The sequence below is a fragment of the Netta rufina genome (assembly GCF_964035555.1).
Source record: "Netta rufina genome assembly, chromosome: 5".
In the NCBI taxonomy this organism is placed as follows: Eukaryota; Metazoa; Chordata; class Aves; order Anseriformes; family Anatidae; genus Netta; species Netta rufina.
The window spans coordinates 11,706,679-11,728,964 of NC_140128.1; the positions used below are offsets into that span (position 1 = coordinate 11,706,679).

A 22,286-nucleotide genomic window follows, 5' to 3' on the forward strand; every position below is an offset into this window, starting at 1 on the left:
AGTAATGTCGCCTCATGTTTGGGTATCTGCAGGATGAAAGGGGCTGCTCCCACCATCCCGTGTCCCAGAAGGAAGGTATGGGATCGGAGCTGTGGATCCTGGTGAGGGGCAGCAGGAGGGGAGGGCAAGAGCCCCTGGCCCCTGCTGGGCTCGAGGGGGCACGAGGAGAAAGGGAAGCTGGTGGCAAGTGCACAGAGCAAACGAGGCACGGGAGAGAGAAACGTCTGCTGGAGAAGGGACTTGCACTAATTTTGGGGAAAAAAAAAAGCCAGAAATTGTTGTTCGCGAGTGCATGGAGGTAGAAACACTGCACACAATCCGCTGCAAGCTGCAAAGCAGCTGTCAGGCAGCAAGCAGTGCTGAGCAAGGTGCAGCCCCTGCCTCGTGGCTGTCCCCACCAAAAGCAGGCACCCTCACGCCCCACACGCTGGGCACCCTCGCCCTATGGGGTGGCCCCAGCCCCGTGGCCCCGTTTGCCCTGCCCTTTGCCCCCCCTGCGGTGCCCCCCCAGCCCCTGCAGACGCCACTGGTGCTGCAGCGGGCACCGTGCCCAGCGCCTCCACCGCCTGCAGGGACAAAGCTGCTTTGTGCAGGGCTGGCTGGGCATTTCCAAGCCGCATGCCCGCACCACGCTCCCAGACTCTCCCCCCACACCCCGGGGAGCGGGGACCCCCAATTTTTGCTCTCAGGGGGCAGGGAGGAAGGCAGGAGCAGAGCAGCCCACACAGAGCCCAGTGAGGCTCGGTCCCACCATCCCTCCTCCTCCTCCAAGAAGTCACGGCTCCCCAGCAGATCTCCCAGGCACTTTATTCACTCAGCAGCCATCAAGGAAAAAAATAAAAATAAAAAACAATGGCCAGGGCAGCTGAGAAGCCTCAGGGCTGCTCCCTTCGCAGGGTACGAGATGCAGGTTGGAGGTTGGGGCTGTTCATTTCTCCAGGCCATCTCCAGTCCTAATTGTGGCCTGGGGGCACCAGCCTCCTCGCAGAGGGTCTTCCCAGTCACCCTTCGGTTAGCAGAGCCTCTCTGCTGGATTGTGGGAGCAGCTGAGAAATGCCATCCTGCTCAAACCCCCCCGCCACCCCCTCCCGAACGAGCCCCCAAGCAGTTAGAGCAGAAATTCAACGCACAGAGAACACCAACAGGGCAGGAGCAGGCGGCGGGGAAGGAAAAGGAACCACCCGAAGGGGGCAAAGCCTTGGGTCGTGCAGACAGGGCTACAATTCCTTCCACCAGGTGCTAGTTTCACAGCCCTTGGCTCCCGCCTTGCCTCTCCGAGAGCCCCACCACAGCTCCCTGCCTCGTGAAGCAGCATCAAGCCGTGAAAAGAGGCAGAGAGCAAGTCTCACAGCACCTTGCTCACCAAAGACCGCGGCCTCTGGGTCCTGCAAACCCCGAGCACACAGACCCAGACTCATCCCGAGCCTCGTCCTTCCAGGGCTTCCCTCCCCGTGCCTCTGCCCCCCCAGCTGGGAAAAGGAGCCCCGGGGAGCGGCACCAAAAGCACGGGGGCTGCGGGGTTAGTGGCGTGCTCCCCCCCGTCTGCCCCCACCCCAAACCCCCTGTGACTGTGAGCAGCCCTCAGCAGGGGTGGGAAAGGAGTCCTGCTGGACAGCCCCTCCTGCTAAACCCTAACCAGACCCGGGCTCCCCGCACCCTGTGCGGCCGTCACTGGCCCTCGGCCGTGCCAGGGGCTGAGCTGGGACCGGGGCCGGGCCGGGCGAGCTGCCGCAGGTCCCTCACGGACCTCACAGCCCACTGCGCCAGCTCCCGCAGCACCCCCAGGCCCCGCAGCTTCTGCTCGAAGAGGCTGAGGCGAGGGGGTGCGGGGGGCCCGTCCCCATCATCGCCGGGGGGCCCGCGGCTCTCCAGCTCCAGCAGCTCCTCCAGGTGGTAGGCGAAGGCCGAGACCTGCAGCAGGACGGCCGCCAGCGCCCGGCCCAGCGCGGCGTCGGCGTCGCCCAGCTGCTCGCGCTGCTCCTCCAGCATCTGGGCCAGCAGCGCGCGGAAGGCGCGGTACGCCGCCAGGTTGTCCAGCAGCCGCTGCGTCCCCGTCTGCTCGCTCCAGTGCTCCGCCGCCGCCGCCGGCACCCCTTCCACCGCCGCCACGCTCACCGAGGCGTCCAAGCCCTGCCGCTCCACCTGTGCGGGGAAAAAAAAACAAACACATCCAGGGATCAGCTGTGCCGGGAGAAACGGGGACCCTCGGCAGCCCCCAAGATGGTTTGGGGCACGGGGGAAGAAGGTGAAAGGCAGGAGGTCACCCGAGCACTGACGAGACCCCAAGGCCGAGGTGTCGGCAGCATTTTGTCCCAAAGCTCAGCAGCAGCCTCGGGGCGCGGGCGGAGATGAACTCACGTAGATGTCCAGGAGGTCGGCCACGTCCGAACGCATCTTCCTGGCCAGGCGGATGCCGCGGCTGCACAGGTCGCGGCGCCGGAGGGTGCTGGCCGAGGGGGTGTCTGCTGCTGCCATGGCCCCGGCGCTCGTCCCAGGGCTCCGGGCTCACGGCGCGGCGCCCGCCTGGCCCGGGAAGGACAATCCCGTGCTGAGCTGGTGCATTCCAGCCGGCGGCTCTGCTCACGCGTCCGCTGGCCCGGCTCTCCCCCTCTTCCGCGCCTGGGGCCTGGCACGACGCTGCGAATTCCCGCCTCTGGGATCAACAGCCACAGATTATTGCCCTCATTCCCCCACGCTTCGCCACTCGCTAAGCCTATTGCCCGGAACGGCCTCGCCCGGCAGCAGCAGGAGGCTCTCCCAGCCCCGGCTCGGACCCTCTCCTGCCTCCCCGCAGGGAAACCAGCCCCCAGCCCCGGCCCCGTTCCCCCTACTAGGACCAGAGCACGGGAAACCGCTGCCGGGAAGAGGCGAGCAAAGCCGGGACGTTGCTCAACAGCTGAGCGGGGACAGCAGCCTGGGGCCTGAGCAGGGCACAGGGGACACGGGGACATCCAGCACCAGCTGTGGGATTTGTGCTATTCACCCCAAACCCCTGGGGGCTGCACCCCGAAGCCCTCAGGGCTTCACCCCAAACCCTTTGGGGCTTCAGGGCCCTGCCTGCTGCCCTCTTCCCAGCCACCCTTTCCTGCAGGGGCCTGCCCTGAAGCAGAGCCCATGAGGAGGAGGCCCTTGATTCCACCCCCCCCCTCCAAAACACAAGCACCACACAAAAACCAGCCCTTTTTAGGTTTATTTGCTTTTTCCTCAAGATGTTTATTTTGGTTACGTGTTACCCAGATGAAGAGAAAGATGGGAGTTGGAAAGCAGCTTCCCTTTACAACCGCACCACTACGAGCCCTGCCCTGCCTTGGGGCTACCGGGGAGAGGCTCAGGGCTACCAAGGGGGAGTCGGGGGCTAGCAGGGATGGGGGGCAAGCCCCAGCCCCCCCGGGTTAGCCCAGCAGCACCGGTGCCACCTGGTGGCTACTGCAGAAAGCGCTGCCAAGCCCCCTGCCCACAGCCCACCCCTCCGAACGCCTGCAGGAGAAAGGCCCTGGCTTCCCTCCCAGGGAGGAGAAGAAAAAAAAAATAGTAATAATAAATAAATACAGGGGAAAATACAAAAAGAAGTTTATTGCAAACTACTACAATAATTTATTGAAGCAAACTGCATGCGAGTGAAGGAGAGACGCCGAGGGGGGGGGCAGCAGGAGGGCTGTGTCAGTTGTAGGGCACAGAGGGGCAGAGGGAAGGAGTTACACCAGTCTCTCCTGCAGCAGGGCGAGCAGGCTGTGGTTAGAGGACAGGCAGGCAACCCGCCGAGACCAGAAAAAGAAAAAAAGGGAAGCTATGAGGGGGCGCAGGGGAAGGCGAGGCAGGGAGCGGAGGTCTCGAGGCCAGGAATGAGGTGGGAGGCGAGCAAGCTGCTGGATCCCGCAGCCGCTGCCACGACTGCACTGCTCTGCTCAGGGCAGCAGGGGCAGGCGCAGGCCGAGGCAGGCTCCCTCGCCTCCCAGCCCGGTGCTGAGGGGTGCAGCACCGCTGGGGAGCAAGCTGGTGGCCCAGAAGCATTTTAGTGTCGGTCTCGGAGAACAAAACCCCAAGCTCTCCCTTTAGTTTAGTGTTCTGTGCAAGGCTCTGCCGGATCCGCTCCTCCGGGGGGCGGTGGCAGGGCATGGAAAGCAGCAGAGGGGCTGCAGCAACCCGGGGGCAAAGCAGGCAGCCCCGACTACGCTGGCACATCCCCTACAGGCAGCGGGGTCGGAGGCAGGAGAGGTGTTTGACCCTACTGCCCCAGGCAGGAGACCCTCGCTGCTGGTGGGTGAAACCAGCAGGGTCGGGTCTGATCCTCTCTTTGTGCCCCGTCAGTTAGGAAGGGGCATGGGGAAGGGGAAAACCAGCTTGCCACCCAAAAACTTCTCCCTGGAAATCACAATAAATTGATCTAAACAAGGGGTTGTATCACCCCAACTAAGGAAACGGGTTCGTGTGGTTCACCACCCCCTGCACGTTTGCCATGCGGGGTGTTCGTGGAGCTGCCTGCCCAGGGGTGCTGCAGCCCTCCTGCCTACCCCCAGGAGAAGCACAGGAGCCACGGGGGATGCTCACACCCAGATCACGAGCTGCCAGGGTTGCAAACTGCCCGAGCACAAGCTGCCCCACCACCAGAAGCGTTCTGGCTTGCTCCGACACAGACGTCAGTGTCAGTGGGGAAGGGAAAGGGGAAATCAGGACAAACGACCCCATAAAAGCTCTCAGGCTCGGGCCACAGCTGGATTTCCAGGCAGGGCAGGGGATAGAGTGGGTGTTTAGAGTCAGTTTCCTGTAAGAGTTTCCAATTGAATTCCACATTTTATTGCTGTTCTCCAGACCCCAGATACCCGATTTTGCCTGGCTGCCGTGTTACAGACCGATGCTGCCGACCGTGCGCTTGGACAAGACACTGGGGCTCTGTTCCAAGCACATAAACCCAACCAAACAGAAAGAAAGAAAACAAGTAAACAAACGAAAAGCCCGGGTTATTTTTCACCTCTTCCAAAGAAAAAAAACACTAAGAATTCAAGGCCACTGAGTCTCCACACACAGTTTCAGAGAACAGAGCGAGAAAGATCCGAGTCTCACTACCAGACGTGTCACATCCCACGCGAGCCTCTCCGAGGGTTCGGGGCTGTCCCAGCTACGCCAGCAGGCGACACTCAAACTACCAGGCTCTGGGGAAAGCAGCGGCATTTTGTGCAGAAGCAAGGAGCTTTGAGCACACAGCTACACAATGCTCCCTTAAAACAGAGGCAGGGAGCGAGCTGACGGCCCCTTCCTCCTCCTCCCTCAGCCTATCGCCTGGGATAAATTCTCCTGAGACGACCGGACCCGGTCTCTGCTTCTGGATCTTTCGCCTAGACCCGGAAAGGAGAGGCAGAGGTGGATGAGGAGCACGGCATCCCCCACCAGCAAGCGGCTCACAACGACCCTAAGTCACGAGAACAAGTTCCTGGCTAACGATGTCCTTCCCTGCGAGAGTCAGGGGACGCAGAAAGAGCACTTAACGCGAGGAGCTGGGAGGGAAGGAGACAAGAGCCAGCTGTTCCAGCACTCACCTCATCCTCCTGCTAAAACGCTGCTGCAAAGACTCCCACTGCAAGCAGGCTCTTCTCCAGGCTCTCCCTCTACTCTGGAAAAGCTACGAGACAGATCTGACTCCGGAGCACTGCCTCCCCTCAGCTCTCCTCCCAGCGGAGGTCAGGATGGCACGGCGCGCTCCCTGGGGAACAGCCCGAACCCCTTCCACCCCCACCCACCGAGAACAGAACTCAAAAAATACCGACCCTTTTTTATCAATAAATAAGGAATCTCGTTACCACAACACAAAAACGAAACATGTTCAAAGTGCAAATTACTGTCGTCAAACTGGGATGCTCCTCCTTGCCTCTCTCCCACGCAGGGCTCCCGTAGCCCCCGGGGCCTCTCCGAGCAAACATGATCTACGAGCCAGGGCGTTCCCTCAACTTCCTGCCAGAGACGGAGCAGAGCAGCACGGCGAGGCCGGGGACGCGCGCTCGCTCCTCCACAGCTCGCCCTGCCGAGGGGGCCTAAAGTGCCAAGCCAACCTCCCAGCCCCAGGAAGAAGAAGGAGACTGCAAGGACCAGAGTGCAGTGATGCATAGAAGTCGGGACCACGGGGCGGAAGGGAGTCCTAAGAAACTCGTCCAGAGCGCACCGAAACGCTTCCTAGCGGGGCCACGTCAAGAAAGGCATCGCTTTGGGGCAGAGCGAAGGGTTTCGGCCATTCCCCCTCCCTCAGAGAAATCCGTCGCTCGGTCCAACTTGCTCTGGTAACGGCAGCGCGTGCCCCTTTCCTACAAAGGAGCAGTGACAAGACAGAAGTGGTTGGGAGAAAGAGGCCGTGCCGTGATCCACGCCGGAGGAGAGCAGACCCTTCGGTTATTTACTAGTATTTTAGGTTTTTTGCTTAGCTTTTCTCTCTTTCAACACGCGTCTCCATCATTTTTCCTTTTTAAATACAGAGTCCGAGCTGTCCCAGCACCCACGTGCTCCCCGCCCACTAGGGTCCAGTGGAGTCTGAATCTTCGATGAGCACCTCCGTGGTGGCTCCCAGGATCTCTGTGTTCATGACCAGCCCTTCTGGGGTCGCGCTGCTGCCGCCGCCCACGAAGAGCTTGCCGTCAGCCACCAGGCTCACGCGCTCCGCCCCGCCGCAATACGTCTTGGGCATCCCGTCGGGGTTCAGCAGCAGGCAATCCGCCGGGGCCGCGCTCCCCAGGGGGTCGGGAAGAAGGGGGAGGCCCTGGCCGTCGGTGGGCGGCGCGATGGCCTCGGGGCTGGTGCCCAGGATGTCAGTGCTGGTGATCAGGGCGCCCGCGTTGGCGGCCAGTGCTTCGGCAATGAGCACTTCGGGGTGGCTCTTGGCTTTGTGGGCCACGACGCTGTCCTTCTTCTCGAATTTCTTGCCGCAGATGTTGCAGGAGAACTGGTAGAAGGAGTCGGCGTCGTGCTTCTTCATGTGCCAGTTCAGGGAGGCCTTCTGCCGGCAGGTGAACCCGCAGATCTCACACCTGGGGAAGGGGAGAAGGGGAGGTCACGACAAAGGGGCCATCAGCACACGTTTGTGCAGACACAGGCAGCCCAGGAAAGCAGCAGGGGCTCATTAAGGGGATGCCACCACGGCGCCAGCTCTTCCAGAGATATTTACAGGGGCTTACTCACGCTCCTCAGATCTGAGGCACTGCCTGAAGGAACAGGTGAGACAACAAGCAGCAATCCGAACACTCCCACAGCTGCGTGCTCAAAGGGAGCCGGGACTCCAGGTCCCAGCCCTGCCTTCAGAGCTGCTCTCAGAGCAGATATATCCACGGGTCACTCGGGAGGGTGAGAGAGGCAGAGGTACTCACTGCAAGGGCTTCTCGCCCGTATGGATCATTCGGTGCACCGCCAAGTTATGAGAACTCTTAAACGCCCGGGCGCAGTACTCGCAGATGTAATCCCTTTGATCTGAAAAGCAACACCGGTCGCAGCGTTACTCCCCTGCAGCCCTGCTGGCTCTCCCTGCCCTCCTGCTGTAGGCAAAGCTGCCCAGGAAGCAGCAGAACGAGAAGTGCTGGAAGGCCAGCAGACAGCAGGGGAGGAGGTGTCCCACAGGACACCACAGAAACTGATGGAGAGTTAAGGCATGATTAGGACTCTACGAGCTAATTAGCCATTCTGACCAGTGCTGAAGGGTGGCAAATTAGGATAAAGCTTGCCTCGTTTTATCCCTCTCCAGAACCCCTGAATGATACTTGCCAGAGGGTGAATCGAGAACTCTATGGCCCATTTCCTTTCATTTCCTTAGAAGATTGTAATCTGGAAGTGAGTAATATTCTCCCACTGCTGCAAGTCTCTACCACCTGCCTTAGCCTCACTCTCTCCGTAAGCACTGGAGGTTTCCCCTCCACCCTCCCTCTGTTCCAGGAGGAGTTTGGATCTGTCTCCCAGCTCCCTGTACCTGTGTGGTGCTTGGCGTGCCGCAGGAGCTGCTTCTGGAGGCGGAAGAGCCGACCGCAGGAGGGATGGGGACAGACGTATTTTTTCTTCAGCAAGTGCTGGTACTTGATGTGATGCTGAAAAACAGGAGTGAAAGGCTGTAAGCTCTCTTTACGCAGCTTAGATGATGGCTGAAGCCCTCTGATCCCTGATGGCCCCCCTCCACAGTGGCAGGCCCTGGTGCAGATGGCCCTCCCCTGCCCTCACACACATCAGGAAGCAGCAGAACATCGCAGCCCACCTGCAGGTACCGCGGGTGAGCCAGGACGGTGCCACAGCCTTCCATCTCACAGCGGACGTACTGGATCGGGGGCTTCTTCCTAAGAGGTCGGTAAGGAAACGAGCAGAGAGGTCAGCTGAGAAATCCCAAGGGAAGGCAGCGTGAGATAAATGAACGTGAGTGCAGCTCGGTAATGTGAGAGCAGGTTGGTAACGTGAGAGCAAGGGATCACTGCTCCAGTATTCCTGTTCGGGCTGTGCTGATAGAGATTCTGGCCAAGAGTCTGCTCTGTTCCTAGAAACATCTGAGGGCTTTCACCAGAACTGAAAAAAACCCAGATGCAAGGCTCCCCTAAACCTTACCCCTGTACACTGCCAGGGCAGGGGTCAACTCAGGTAAGGTTAAAAAAAACATCTGGGAAGAAACCAAACTTAATACCCACAGGGAAAAAATGGAAAAAAAAAAGCAGGGAAGTCAGTACATGCTAATATTTTTTTCTCCCTTTAATGCAGATTTCTGTATTGTGAGAGAGAGATGCCTCTAAGACAATGAACATCTGTGTAGGACACTGAGGAACAAGTCTTCAGAACACAACTGAGTAGAGGGGTGTCACTTACCTTCTCTTGGGCAACCTCGGGCTCTTGTCATCCTTTCTTCTCCTTCCCCTCCTGCAGCAGATACAGAGTTAATTCAAAGAGGTTTCTTCACATTGGTACTGGGCAGAGGTTTTCAGCAGTGTGCTACAACACTACAGAACTCTTCTGCAATTTTAGGCTGAAAAATAACACTGCACCCAGCAACTTGGGATTAAACAGGCACCTGCTCTGGATCAAAGTGGCTGATGAGCTTCAAAGGAGTTTCAAAGGAGTTATTACTCCTGGGGTAGACGGGCAGGTGCCCTAAGGAAAGCAAGTAACCAGGCCTTCATTGAATTGTCCCTGCAATTTGCACAGCTCCTGCATCACACAGAAGACCAGTCCCAGTGAAAGAACAATCCTCACATGTTTGATACCTGGGTCACACTTTTTCCTGCACGGTATTTGGTGGCTTGTGGCAGATCTCACACCACTCTGCCACTCCCGACACAGCCGAGTGAGCTGTGGTTGCAAGACTAGTGCCAAACCTAGCAGTGAGAACATTTTCCTGCATTGCCTCAGCCCCACCATCCCCAGCCCATCAAACGCCAGTGAACAGGTACCAGGCAGCCACAGCCCGGCAGGCTGTGGTCACAAATTACCAAGTCTCCTGCCACAATAAAGTGAGGAACTGCTATTTTAAAAACGCTCTGCCAGGCTTCACATGCTTCACATTTTTCCTTTAAACCTGCGACTGTCTGAACAACTTGCAGCCCTTGATTAAATTCAGACCTTTCCAGGCTGCACGTGAGTACATAAGATTCTGCTTATAGGTCGCTGCTGCAGACAGTTAGCAAGCTATTGCCTCATTAATGCAAGCTCTAGATAAATCAATAAAGACCGAGTTTGATGCAGATTCAGAGGAAGGCAATATTCTCACGAAGTAAATGCTTTGTGTGGTTTGCTCTCACAAGCCCTCCCATATCCTAATGAATTTTTTATCAACATATAATTTGGCCCACGCAGTCCAGAATTGATGGTGCCTTTTATTTCCTCTGCTCTGTTGGGCAACATTTCACACCACGTGAAACACATCAGTCTGGGAGGCTAGGAAGATCAGGATTGATGGTCCAGCAGCTATTTTTCAGTTGTCTGAATTAACTGTAACAGCTTACACACCCGTCAAGACAAAACAGGATCTGTGCTCTGAGCAGACCTGTGCTTACATGTGAAATCCAAGCCCCAAGCAATAGCTCTACCCCAAACACTGCGCCTGCTCGATCATACTGCTGCACCAAGACACTTAACAGCAGGCTGATGCAGTCAGTCTTTTCTGGACTGTACTGAGACATCTTTATCGATGGCGAGGCCATGCCAGTAAACAAGCTGCGCAGGCACTCAGCATTCAGGCCAAGCCTTCAGAAGCTGCACGGGTTCTTATGGGCAAAAGCAGCACCAATCCAGCAACACAACCACAAGTCTCCGAAGGCCACCTTTAGGAGGAGAAAACCTTCTCCAAAACACAAACATCTGCGCTTCCCTCCACAATAAATCAGTCCTGCTACAGAAAGCTGCTTAGAAACAGCACCAGAAGTTCCAACAGAGGTGTGCAAAGCCCCGCACCGCAGGCCAGCAGAGGGAGCCACATTTGCTCCCATTTCTCATGGATGAGATCAAGTGCAAAAGGTTTTTTTTCCAGCCTACCTCAATGATTTGGACCCTGACACAAGTCCCACCTCTCTCATTTGCCAGAAGGCAAGCTGCAGAATTGAGTTCAAGTGAGAGGACACTCAAGTATTTCGAGGCTCCACGCCAAGTACCAGTGACCAACTAGGCAATGTAAGTTTGTTCTCTTTATTTCTCCAGAATGGGGCAGAACCCAGCTGTTTTTCCTGGGCTTTGTTGCATTAGTCCCAAACATGCTAAAATGACACTTGATGTGTACAGAGTGCTCTCCCATCTGTCTCCAGGCACACAGCAGAAGAGAACTGGCATTCCCAGACTGCTTTCTAACAGTCTAATAAGCCTAACACTTCAGACATCACAACTGAAGCTTATTTTTTTAAGAACTCTGAATATTTCACAGGATGTGCTTGTATCCAGGTAGGCTGACTAAACCACACTATGGAACAACTTTCCCTAAACTAGATGAAAACATGAACCATTTTTCCTTGCAAAACACAGACAAGACACTAGGAAGCTGCACTTCTGTAAGAACAAGAGGCTCTGCCCTATTCTTTCAGACCCAGAAGGGGGAAAGCAACAATCAAACTACCCTTGTACACTACCAGGAGTGCCAAGTACATAATACACACCGGTACATACAGTTACAGAATGTTACTCACTTCCTCGGTGGCTCTTCATCTTCATGAAACTCACTCTCTTCTTTTACCTCTACTTTAATCTCTTTCTGCTTCTCTTTTTCCTCTTTTGCCTTGCCAGCTTTTCTCCTTTGCTTTGGAGTTTCCCTACAAAGACACAACCACAGCGTATTAATCCCATGTTAAGTGGCCACCTGCATGTATTCAAAGACACCCTCGTGCCTCTCTCCCCTCTTAGCCTCTTTTGAGCACCTCTGGCTGGCAGTGCCTGGTTCTTTGACATGCTAACACCAAGGGCTTCTCTCCTTCCATACTACTAAAAAGTAGCGTCTGCATTTTACAGAGATTTAAGCAAAAACTGGGTAGTAGTTCATATTTTAATCAAATCCCTTTTTCTAATTGGGAAGTAGGATCACTGGAGAACCTGACAGCCAGCAGGGCTCTAATAGCTTTAAACTAGGAGAGAAAAATGGTCCCAGTAGCTGTAGGCAGTAGGGAAACAGTTCAGTGGGAGCCATTTCACCTCAGCAAGTCATACAGGTTCTCTGGGTCACATTAAGCTTCAACTACCATGTCACAATTGCTCTTGCCCTACAAACAGCAAGTAGGTAATCTAATATACTTTTCTAGATGGGGCTTGTAGGTTTCATCTCTTGGATCGTCTTTGAAGGGAACTTCTTCCTCGCTGACAAGGATCTCTTCCTCGTCATCGCTGCTGGGAGAGAAGGAGAACAGAGGAGCTTAGCAGCAGCACTTTCAGCACTACTGAAAAAATATTCATGCACCACCCTACGGGATAGGAATGACACTTTTACACTGCATTTTTTCATCCCACGTGACTGGGGAAAGCTAACAGCTTGCACTGCCTAAGGAGCACAATGACAGCCAAAGCAGACAGACTAGGCAGAGCAGCCCCTTCTTGTGAGCCCAACCAGTTACAGCAGAAGGAATAAAGGTACGAGGTGAGATGCCCACCCCTACCAAATACATTTCTCCACACCTCCTGACACCTGCAGTCCATCAGTGACCCAAAACAAAAATACAGAAGTTCAGGACTGCATGAGCACAATTACTATTCTTTCCACAGACCATGTCACAAGCCCTTGAAAAGCTTGAGATTGTGTTTTTCCCCCATCTTGACATAAAATATGAAGAAACACCGCAAGGTAAGAGCTTCCTACCTGATTCCAGCTGGAGACTGATGCTCTTCTGTGACCTCTGAAAGGAAAAAGCCACCAGTACGTTTCAACCTGCAATCTCTGCAGCGAGCTCATCCGTCTCAAGATACCTCCACCACCACTCAGCACCAGGAGCACTGGTGGCAGGAGGCACCACACCTGCACCGGCCACATGCAGCTCCCTTCAGAGGTCCCCAGGATCTGCCTGTCTCCAGGCAGCACCCGCCCTCCGAGCCAGGGCTGCCCACGTACCGTACTCGAGCTGGTCCACGTTTGGTTCTGACTTGCAGACGAGCTGCAGGGAGCCTGTCTTGGACCTGGAGGCACGCGAGTTCTCGGTGTCGCGCTGGCGGGCCGCGGCGGCCGACCTGCTGCTGCGCCAGCTTCTGCTGGGCCGGGCTGCGCCGGCAGCGGAGCCATGGCTGAGGAGGCTGGAAACCTCCTCCTCTTCCTTCTCTTCTTTGGGATCTGAAACACACGTTGCGAATCTGTTAGTACTAATAAGAATAAAGGTGAACATGATGGTTATTTCATGCCCCTTGCACGGTGTGGGACAGCACAGTTCCCCACTGCCTCCGAGTAAAGACACAAATATTAAAAATAGCTCATGTTTGCCTCTGATAAAGGTGTGTAGGACGATTATTTGCTGGCTCTGATCTCCCCTGAGCAACACAACCATTTGTAAACCTCAGCAACTGCTTAATGACAGACTAGGTTCAGAATTGGTCTGTATTAAAAGTTGTGTTTGGAGAATCCCCCAAGCACGTATTTAATCCAAACCGTACGCCTGGTACTGATCCAAAGGAATCCAAACTGGATGTTTCTGCTCTCGTGCTAGAGCAAGAAGCATCACAGGCACCGCTAGCCCGAGGTCTCTGCACTCATTTATGGCTTCTGCAGGTGGTTTCTTTTTGGCTGACCTCCAGATACGCTTTGGCAAGATAACAGAGCTGCCGAAAATTATAGGTGAGCAAGTTCATCCCTTTAAAAATTAAGGCTTCCAAGTACGGTTCACCTGATTTCACTTTCTGGTGGTTGCTGGAACACCAGGCCTCGATGAACTCAAATGCTTTTTGATATTTCACCAACCACGTGCTAAAGAAACCCATCCCAAGCAGCTGGCTAGGCTCGGCACTCCAGGTTTGTCTCTGCATCAGCACACAAAGCACCCGCAGTGGGGCACAGGGCCCATGTTCTAGCCTCACCTCTGACTCCCTCCTTTTTACTCAAATCCCTTTGCACAAAGTTTTCTGGTTTGTGGGATTGTGCTGCCCAAGCAGCAGCCAGCAGTACCCCTGTGCTCAGGAACTTCCCAAGCACCTGCTTGCAAGCACAGGGCACAGTCCTCTAAGGACAGGCTGGGGAGCAGCCCTGGTGAGGAGTAAAGCCCCAAAACCAGGCTCCCCGAAGCACACAGCAGGGAGATGAGGGGCTGTGGCCATGAGCTGAGACAGGTGGGTTTGTCAGGGCACAGGAAAAGCAGTTTGCCCCAAGAGGACAGTCACGGACTGGAAGAGGGGCTCAGAAGCACGGCTGTGTGACCCCCATCCTTGGAGGGCTTCACGACCTGGATGGAAAAAGCCCCTGAGCAATAAGATGGGCACTCTGGGTTGAACCCAGGACCAGAGATCTCCAGAGGGACCCTCCCAGGCAAATGCTGCTCTAATTTCACATCAAACCTTTTCAATTGAACTTCTAGCATGCTGTTTGGTTTGGGTCCCTCATTCCAGAAGTCATTAACTGAGCTGGAATCACCAACCTCTGAAAAATCAGAAGGAATATAGGACACAAAGCTCCACAAGTTCATTGTGAAACAGCAATCAAGTCTGATGCCTTACACGTGCACAGCCAAGTCCCTCAAAGCATGAACTGCAACCAGGAAGCCAAAAAAGGTGCATGGATCTCATAAAACAGACAGTTCACGTTGGTTTCAAATCCTAATCGTGATCATCCTTAGTTTTGAACAGTAAATCAAACTCAAAGCCACTTTGAAACCATTCTCCAGGAGTTTTCCCATCAAGCACTACCATTCTACCAGCGTTCGCACACGCTGCTGCTCTCAAGAAGATGGTTATTCCCTTGGAAGATCATTCATGTGGTGATTTCTTGGTAAGAACTACTATTTTATAGATCACACTTAGGGAGTTGAAGCAGACCTCCCTTAGAATGGATTCCTATGAAGCACACCTGAGGCACCGCTCACCTGGCAGCTTGGCCTCATTTCTCTGAGGTCAGGGAGTTTAATATTAAAGCCTTTCCTCATGAACTCTCTTTTTTACTTTTACATCTACTTCAGCACTGTCTACAAGTGTTTGGGCTTGCCTAAAATCTAAAATAGAAAAACAGGAAGTCCCTCTTTTTTTTTTAATTGAGTTTCCAGTCTCTTTCCCATATCCAAATTTCCTTTTAAATTCACAGAAACAGCTTTCTGAGGGACCCAGCCTGCACATCCAGAAACAGAGGAATAGCAGTGATGGCAGCTGTCTTAGAGAAGAGCAGAACTCCCCGCACTGCTTCGCTGTCTAACCCACCCTATCTGGCTTTAGAGGTGATCACAAGGCTCACCAGAGATATTACAATTAAAATTAGGATCAATCTACAACTGAAATGGTAAAATTACAATTAGGATTCCTCCACACACCTCTGAGGTTAGGCAGGACGCAGCAGCACTCACATCTGCATCTAGGTTAAGGATCGTGGTTGTCCTCGTCTGTTATCCATAAGAGATGCCCATGCCTCCCAATTAACTTCACCTTGCAGTAATTAACCTTACAGCTATTTTCAGTCCTGGCTTGGGTGCCACACTTGACCTGGCCAAGCCTAGGCCGTGTGGGTGAGTACTGTGCTGCCCCTCTCCTCCCACAAACGTGTCTGCACCAAAGCCCACGTGCTCCTCAGCTCACAGGGTTCGGCTAATTACAGAGAGAAGCAAGATAAGATAAGCAGAGTGAGTGTTGTCACTACAGCTAATCAGGCTCTGTCCTTTCAGAAAGGAAGATGCTGCTCTAGTGTCTTGAGTCGGAAACAAAGAAAACTTCAAATTAGAAAGGCTGCAGCTGCCCCTGCACTCACACTGCCTTGCAGTCCCTCCCGTGCAGAGATCTGCCTCCTCCAGCTGTCTCTGCAGGAGCCAGCTGCAGGCTGGGTGGGTGCCAGCATCTTACGGGAAGCCAGTCAAGAGATACGGGGAAAAATCCACTCCTTGAAATCCTACCGGTTCCTTTGGTCAAACCTTGGAGTCTCTCCTACCTTGAACTCTCCCTTAACTAAGTATCTTCATGATAAAAGCAGCTGCCATCCTGGGGTAGTTTCTTGAATTCTGGGGTAGTTTCACCATCCTGCTGATCCTTCCCACTTGCCTTCCAGCTAACAGCATCCAGGGCAGAAAATACATCAGAGTGATGGAGGTACATTCACTTGAGAGTCAGAACAGGGAAAAAAAAGAAGGAAACCTGGGAGGAAATTCGGTGCAGAGCTGTAGCTCTGTTGTAGTAGCTCGGGTTACCAAAAGAACAGGCTCTGGGCACTGTTCTACTTCTCTACAAGAGCTTACCCGGTAGCATCCCATCCTCACTCAGCGTGCTGGGCATCCCAGGGTCCCACACCATTCATATAAATAAATATAAAAGCATCACTTTATAGGCCAATCTTCCCACAGGCAGGTGCTTACTGCCTTTGTTTTTACTACCACTGGATGCAGCAAGCATTAAGAGCGTGCCTGGAACAAGGACCGGAGCAGTGATCACACATCCCACAGCCTGCAAGAGCCAGCCTTTGTAGGAGAGGTACCACGCGTTGCTGCCTTCCAGCTCTGCCCCGCTGGCACCTGAAAATCCACTCGATTACTCCCAGAAATCGGAGCTGTTGGTACTCTGCATCAGCTGTTTCCAGCCACACTTGTTCAGATGTTCAAGCTTTTATTTACCCGCCCCCTGTGAGCCTGCAGCAATAAAACATGAACCTTTCTTCGTACAACTATGTTAAGGGAAAAGAATGAACTATGAATTATTAAGTTTCAGAGTGACTGGTATAAAAGCAACTGTATCACAACGTGTACACCTGTCTGAGCACGGCTTTAATTGCACATACTAAACATGTAAAACATGTTTAATGCCCCATGTGGTGATGGCTCAACCAACAAACCCGTCAGGAAATGAATCCTGCTGCAAGCCTCCATCTGAATAGCTTTTTTTTCCCCTAAAATATCTGTGAAGTTGAACGTACAGGGCACAGGAAAATCCTCACAGGAGGAGGAGTAGGCTCGGGCAGCCCGAGCTGTTTAAATGCAGCATGTTTTTAGAAGGCTTGATTATAAGTCGTGTCATCTCTTTCAAAACACTGACAAATGCCTCAGGAAAAGCAGTCATTACCAAAGCAGCGTGAAGCTCTGAGAACACAAATAACGAGGTGTAATACGAGTTATCCATCCTACAGCTCAGCTTTGTACGGTTCAAGCCCTAAAGTTTTCTATCTCTTCTGAATTTGTGGACTTGTGTCTTTTCTCTGTTAGAAGCAGGCTGCTAGAGAGCAGCCTCGTGTTCCCCACACCATTTCCCAGTCCTTGAAGTAATTCTCTCTGGCTTCCCCTTCAGCACAGCCCGAAAGCCAGCGTGATGGGAGCACAGCTAAAATACCAGCCACCCACAAAGCACATTACAGTAGCCTCATACCAAGAGAGCAGGAAGAGAAATAGCGAGGAACAAATCACCAAGAGAGCTCTCCAAAGCTGGGAACACCTACAAACAGCGTTCCACCCCCCAGCTCCTGCTAATGCCCGCTCTCTGTACAGTAAGCACCTGATTTTCAATTCACTGAGTGAAGGACACTGAATACATTCATTAAATCTATATTCCAGTAATTACTCGGGCCTAACAGAAATGAGAATTATTTCCACGAGAGCACGCAGCGTCGTAGAAAGTCGGATGGGATTTATACAGCTGTATGGATCCATTTTCAGGCAGAGATTAAACACTGTACTTATGTCACCAATATTCTACAGGAGCACACGAAGGAAATATTGCACTTGCATGACTAAGCAGGCCGGGCAGGAAACACCACCGCTACGCTGACTCTGCAGCTGCCGTGGTGCACAGCAGCAGGGCACAGCCTCATGCCAGCTCTGACACAACACACCTTCGACTTTACCCTTGCAGTAAGCTTCCCATGGGGCCTGCACTGACAGACCTTTGTGCTCTGCTCTGCAGCCAACGAGCAGCAAACCTTCGGATCCTGTGGCTCTATGTGAGGAACACAAACCTTGGCGACTTGCTCTGCTGTTATGGCAGTTTGGTTACGACCGACGGCACAAATCAGCTGGCATCACAGCCATCGCCTCTGGGCTTCCTTTTCTGAGAGCTGCAGTGGTGATTTCACTTCAAAATATGATGTATAAGATCTTACAGATGTTATTGGACAAACCTTGGTGCGCCAGGCTCCCCACTTCTCCAGCAGATGCTCAGGATGTCACGGTGCGCTGCACTCGCACCAACTGCTCACCCAGCACAGAGGCACCAACAGCAACTGCTGAGCTCGAGCAAATATAATGTTCCAACCTGGATGTAAAACTTTGCATTGTGCTGTTATCCTGTACTACAAACTGCCACGGAAGGAGAATTAATCCCATGTCAGAAGGCAAGCCAGTAGATACAAACACAACATTCCCAGTCTCCACCAGACCCACCCAGCACTTCACTGCGACACCAGTTTGCACACAAAGGTTCATGGCATCTATGCCGGCTGCAAGTTTCATAATAATAAAGACTCAAGAAACTTAATAAATGTTTTCCTTAATCTCACATTCAAGGCCAAGCGAATCTCTCAGAGGCCCAAGTTTAAGAAGGCACTCTCCAAAGACACCAAACTCGGGAACCAGCAGCCAGACGCCTGCCACTTCCAAGGACACGCTGAGAAACTGTGGTAAAAATGGGGCAATCCAGCAAGGTAAACGTTTCTACTTACAGGTATTCAAAACACTGGCAATCACCATCAAAATATTTCCTGATATCACTTCTTTTACACATATTAAGTGGCAATGCCATGTTTTGTGTTTTTTTTTTTTTTTTTAAAAAAAAAAAAAAACATATTCCAGCAAAGTTTGGCCCAGAAGGATGAAGTTTTTACGGTGTAGAAGGACGGATGGAGTGAACAGCAAACATGTACGTGTTTGTGGGGTCTAAGCTCAACACACATTGGTTAATTCTGTTTTGGTCCGCAAAAGTACACCTCACTGACTACAGTTGTGACAGATTTCAATACCTGAGCTGAATAAAGTTATAGACTCATAGGAACAAAGTCAAAGAGTTCAAGAACTACATGAATAAAAGCAACCTGTAAAGTCTAGGCACAACAGCCAGCAAACAACAACCGAGCGGCTCCAGCAGGCCAGGTGAATTCATTTACACAGGTGAATTCATTTACACATTTACTACGATCTCCCTTGCTATTTCATCCTGTTATGATTCCCCATACCAGATCTAAACCAACACTGCATAAAACCTATTTATTTATTAATTTGGGGGAACAACTGTTTCAGAAGTCACTGGGTAAGGAGCAAGGCCCTCTAATATTTTTCTACAGAAAGCTGTTATGCAGACGGACAGAGCTCACAGTGGAGAAACAAAGCTCCTGCTCCTGGCCACTGCTCCCCGTCATTAAGGCCTTCTCAATAAGGCTTATTAAGCCACTCCCATGTCTCCCCCCAGACTTTTATTTCATCCCCAAGGGAATAACAAGGCATAAGATTCACCACCCACTTGGTACTGCGAGGTGAGAAAAGGACAAGCGTAAATATTTGAGTGCTCTCATTTCCATCCACCTTCCAGCTGTCCCTTGAGCACACACACCTGTACTCCTGACAGCAGCAGAACAGATGCCAGCACGGATTTTACCAGCTGCTCGAGAGCTGTCAAACCGCCGCACCGTATGGTCTCAGCTTCTGATAGCGAAGTAACACCCTAGTGGTTATTTGGAATAAAGTTTTTGCAAGTTGGGCACATGCAAGCCTCCTTGGCAGCTTGCTGCAGTTCCACAATCTTGGGAGAGACCTTGGAAAGCACCCGCACGTCACCAAGCAACAGAGCTTTCCCTGGAAGGGCGATTCAGCAGATGTTTGGCTACCTTCATGGGAAAGCCCTGACTTTCTGGAGGGAATACAAGTGTACGAACAAGCGTTGAGCCCTTACCTTTACCAGCTGCTTTATCCGTGCACCTGAAAAACATAAAAGGTAATTGTAAGAGGGAGTTCTTATCGTGGGGCAGCAGAAGTAAGAAACTGTGTTAGATGGAGATGTTCTCAAGAGGGTGATTCCAAGCCCTTATACCAGTATGGGTTAGTTTATCAGGAGGAAGCTGAAGTGAGCAGAGGCTTATACCAGCAGGGATTGCCTCACCCGGGGGAAGTTAAGCTGCGGGGTAAGAGCACAGCAACCAGCCCCAGCCCTGCCCACGCTGCTTATACCCACACCCCAGGAGCCCCGCTGTTAGGGGCGCACCGAGCAGCCCCAGTATCGATAGCTATAGGGATGTACGCACACAGGGCCGGCTGCCAGCCCCAAAACCCTTCAGGACAGGGCTGCAGCCGCCCCCCCGTGGACGAACGACCCCGGCACACCCCGCCTGGGGGCACGGGCAGGGGGCGGTGCCCCCGGGGGCAGGTCCCGGTGCCGATACTCACCCGAGGCGAGGGGCGCCCTTCCTGGCCGCAGGCGGCGGCTCGGCCGCGGGCTGCTCGGCGGCGGCGGCTGCTCCTCGGGCGCCGGGGCTGCTGCGGCGCCGCCGGGGGTACTCGGCCTTGCGGCGGCGGGAGGCGGCGGCCGCCCCCGAAGCCGAGGAAGCGGCGGCGGCGGAGGCTCGGCCCCGCTCGCGGCCGCCCCGCAGCACGCGGCTGCCCCCGGAGTCCTCGCCGGGCTCGGCGGCAGGCGCGGGGCGGCGGCGGCCGGGGGGGGCGGCTGGCGGGCCGTGCCCGGGGGTCCCCTCCTCGCCGCCCGCCGGCATCGGGCCGGGGAGCGGAGTGGCTGCGGCGGCCGCCCCGCGCTGCTTCCCGCCCCGCCGCCACGCCCCCTCGGCGGCCTCGCCCAATCGCCGCCCTCCTCCCCGCCCCCGCGCCGCCAATCGCAAGGCGGTGCGAAGCCCGAGCCCCGCCTCCCCCTCCTCCCCTCCCCGCCTCCCCCCGCCTCCCAGCCAATCAGCGGCCGCGCTCCCGCAGCGCCCGCCCCCGCGGCGGGACAAGCGCCCAATCGGCGCGCCGCGAGCCGCGCAGGCGCAGTCGAGCCCGCCGCGCTCGCGCTCGCTCCCCTCACGCTCCCCCCCTCCCCTCGCAGCCCCCCCCCTCCCGGCACCGGCCCCGCCGCCCCCGGCCCGGCCCGGGCCCGCCCCGCTCCCCGCGGCGCCTCCTACCGCCGCCGCCCGCGCCCCTCCGGCTGCCCCCTGCGGCCCGGGGCCGGCGGGCGAGGCCGCTCGGGGGGGGGCCGATAGCGCTCGCCGCCCCCCCGGCCGCCTCCCGGCCGCTCGCCGCGGCGGTTGCCGGTAGGGCCCGGCCCGGCGCGGCCCCGGCGGCGGGGCCGGCTTTGTGCGGCCGCTTCGCCTTTAAGAAAAAAAAAACGCCCCGGCGGGCGGCGGGTGAAAGTCGGTGACAAAATGGCGGCCGGCGCAAGGGGGGCGGGGCCGGCGCTGAGAGGAGACGCCCCGCTTCCGCCGCGCCTCCGCGCATGCGCGGGGGGTGCCGGGAGTTGTAGTTCCTGCCTGCGGGCTCGGTGTCGGTTTGGCCGGAAGTGGCCGCTGGGCACGCTGGGAGTTGTAGTTCCCGCCTTGCCGGGCTCGCTGTGTCCCCGCGGGGTCGCCCAGCGTGGCTCGGCCCGGCCCGCACGGCTCGCCCGCCACCCCCTGAGCCCCCCCCGGCCGTGGGGGGACGGCCACCAAGCACCCCGAGCCCCTGGAAGGGCTCTGCTGGAGGAGCCTCGCTCGTTATGTCTAAAAAAACGAGTTATTTCCCCCAAACACACGGTCTGCAGTACAAGATGACACTTCCACAGCAAAAAAAAAAACAGCTTTTCCCCAGTTCTTGAAAAACGTGGCTAAACTGCTTGGGTTTCGTTTAACTCACAGGATTCAACATTATATAGAACGCACTGCAATAAATAAATAAATAAATAAATGCACTGCAATAGAACTGCAGTGCTTTTGCATCCTATCTTAGACAAGCTAATACAGAAAGTACAACAGAGCCTTCCTCCTGTGTCAAAAGAAAATTAGATAAAATACATGCACCCTGAGGATGCGTTGGTTACATCTCAACGTGCACAGGGCGCGTGGCAAGGGAGCACGGCACTGCGCCCCAAAACCTGGTTCGTTTGGCCAGAGAGTTTCCCAGTCAGGCGCCACAGCCCCTCGTGTCATGGGGTACTGAGTGTCGACATGGCCAGAGGGCAAGCTGAGCTCTGGGAAAAGTTTCTGTGCTAGCAAAACATCTTCCACAGGGGCACATCTTCCATCAGGCCTTTCGTGGCACCCTTGAAGACGTGCCCTTCTGGGAAGGGTGCCCCACCACGGGTGCAGAATGAGGTATTCCTCATCCCCTCCCTTCCACATTTACGTTCCTCATTTCCTGGGAGTGCTCTAATAAACCAGCTTATTGTGGAGAAACGCATACAGTCTGATTCATCTTGGCAAAGGCACCAGGCCACGAGGAGGAAGTGTATGTCCTGATGCTAAACTTAAAGAACCCGAAAAGTTCAAGATCCTTGCAGAGGGATCCATTCCGTCCCTCCCAGGCCGAGGCGAGAGGCTGCTGATTCAGCCTCCTGCCAAAGCGCTGGCAGCCCGCAGTCTTGGCAGCAGCATTTTTTAACGATGATATACAAACTTTCTTCGGAGTTGGTTACTTCAGTGGTTTGAGGCTCATTTTGAGCAAAGAGGCAGTTTGGCTGGCTCTTGCTTTTTGTCAGCCCGATGTCACTCTGCTCGGTTTCTTTCGGTTAAAAAGTTTCTTTCTCTCCTCGAGAAAAATCCCAGGAAGAAT

At 54.7% G+C, this 22,286-nt stretch overlaps 2 protein-coding genes across 3 annotated transcripts; both read right to left on the reverse strand.

The window, feature by feature from the left end:
- Positions 1 to 788: 788 nt before the first annotated feature.
- Positions 789 to 5,646, reverse strand: CNTF (ciliary neurotrophic factor). The gene is made up of 3 exons (XM_084288094.1): positions 5,535 to 5,646; positions 2,359 to 2,653; positions 789 to 2,142 (listed from the first exon to the last, which is right to left on the reverse strand). Exons 2-3 carry the CDS (start codon positions 2,473 to 2,475, stop codon positions 1,669 to 1,671), a joined length of 591 nt encoding a protein of 196 aa, XP_084144220.1. The 5' UTR covers positions 2,476 to 2,653; positions 5,535 to 5,646; the 3' UTR covers positions 789 to 1,668.
- ZFP91 (ZFP91 zinc finger protein, atypical E3 ubiquitin ligase) lies at positions 3,547 to 20,366 on the reverse strand. 2 transcript variants are annotated; one of them, XM_084288092.1, is made up of 11 exons: positions 19,944 to 20,366; positions 19,453 to 19,478; positions 12,524 to 12,739; positions 12,275 to 12,311; positions 11,716 to 11,808; positions 11,118 to 11,240; positions 8,815 to 8,865; positions 8,219 to 8,297; positions 7,940 to 8,054; positions 7,347 to 7,446; positions 3,547 to 7,010 (listed from the first exon to the last, which is right to left on the reverse strand). In XM_084288092.1, exons 1-11 carry the CDS (start codon positions 20,261 to 20,263, stop codon positions 6,500 to 6,502), a joined length of 1,671 nt encoding a protein of 556 aa, XP_084144218.1. In that variant the 5' UTR covers positions 20,264 to 20,366; the 3' UTR covers positions 3,547 to 6,499. The 2 variants fall into 2 exon arrangements, with proteins under 2 accessions (XP_084144218.1, XP_084144219.1); XM_084288093.1 differs by having other exon boundaries at positions 11,716 to 11,805; positions 19,944 to 20,365.
- Positions 20,367 to 22,286: the final 1,920 nt, after the last annotated feature.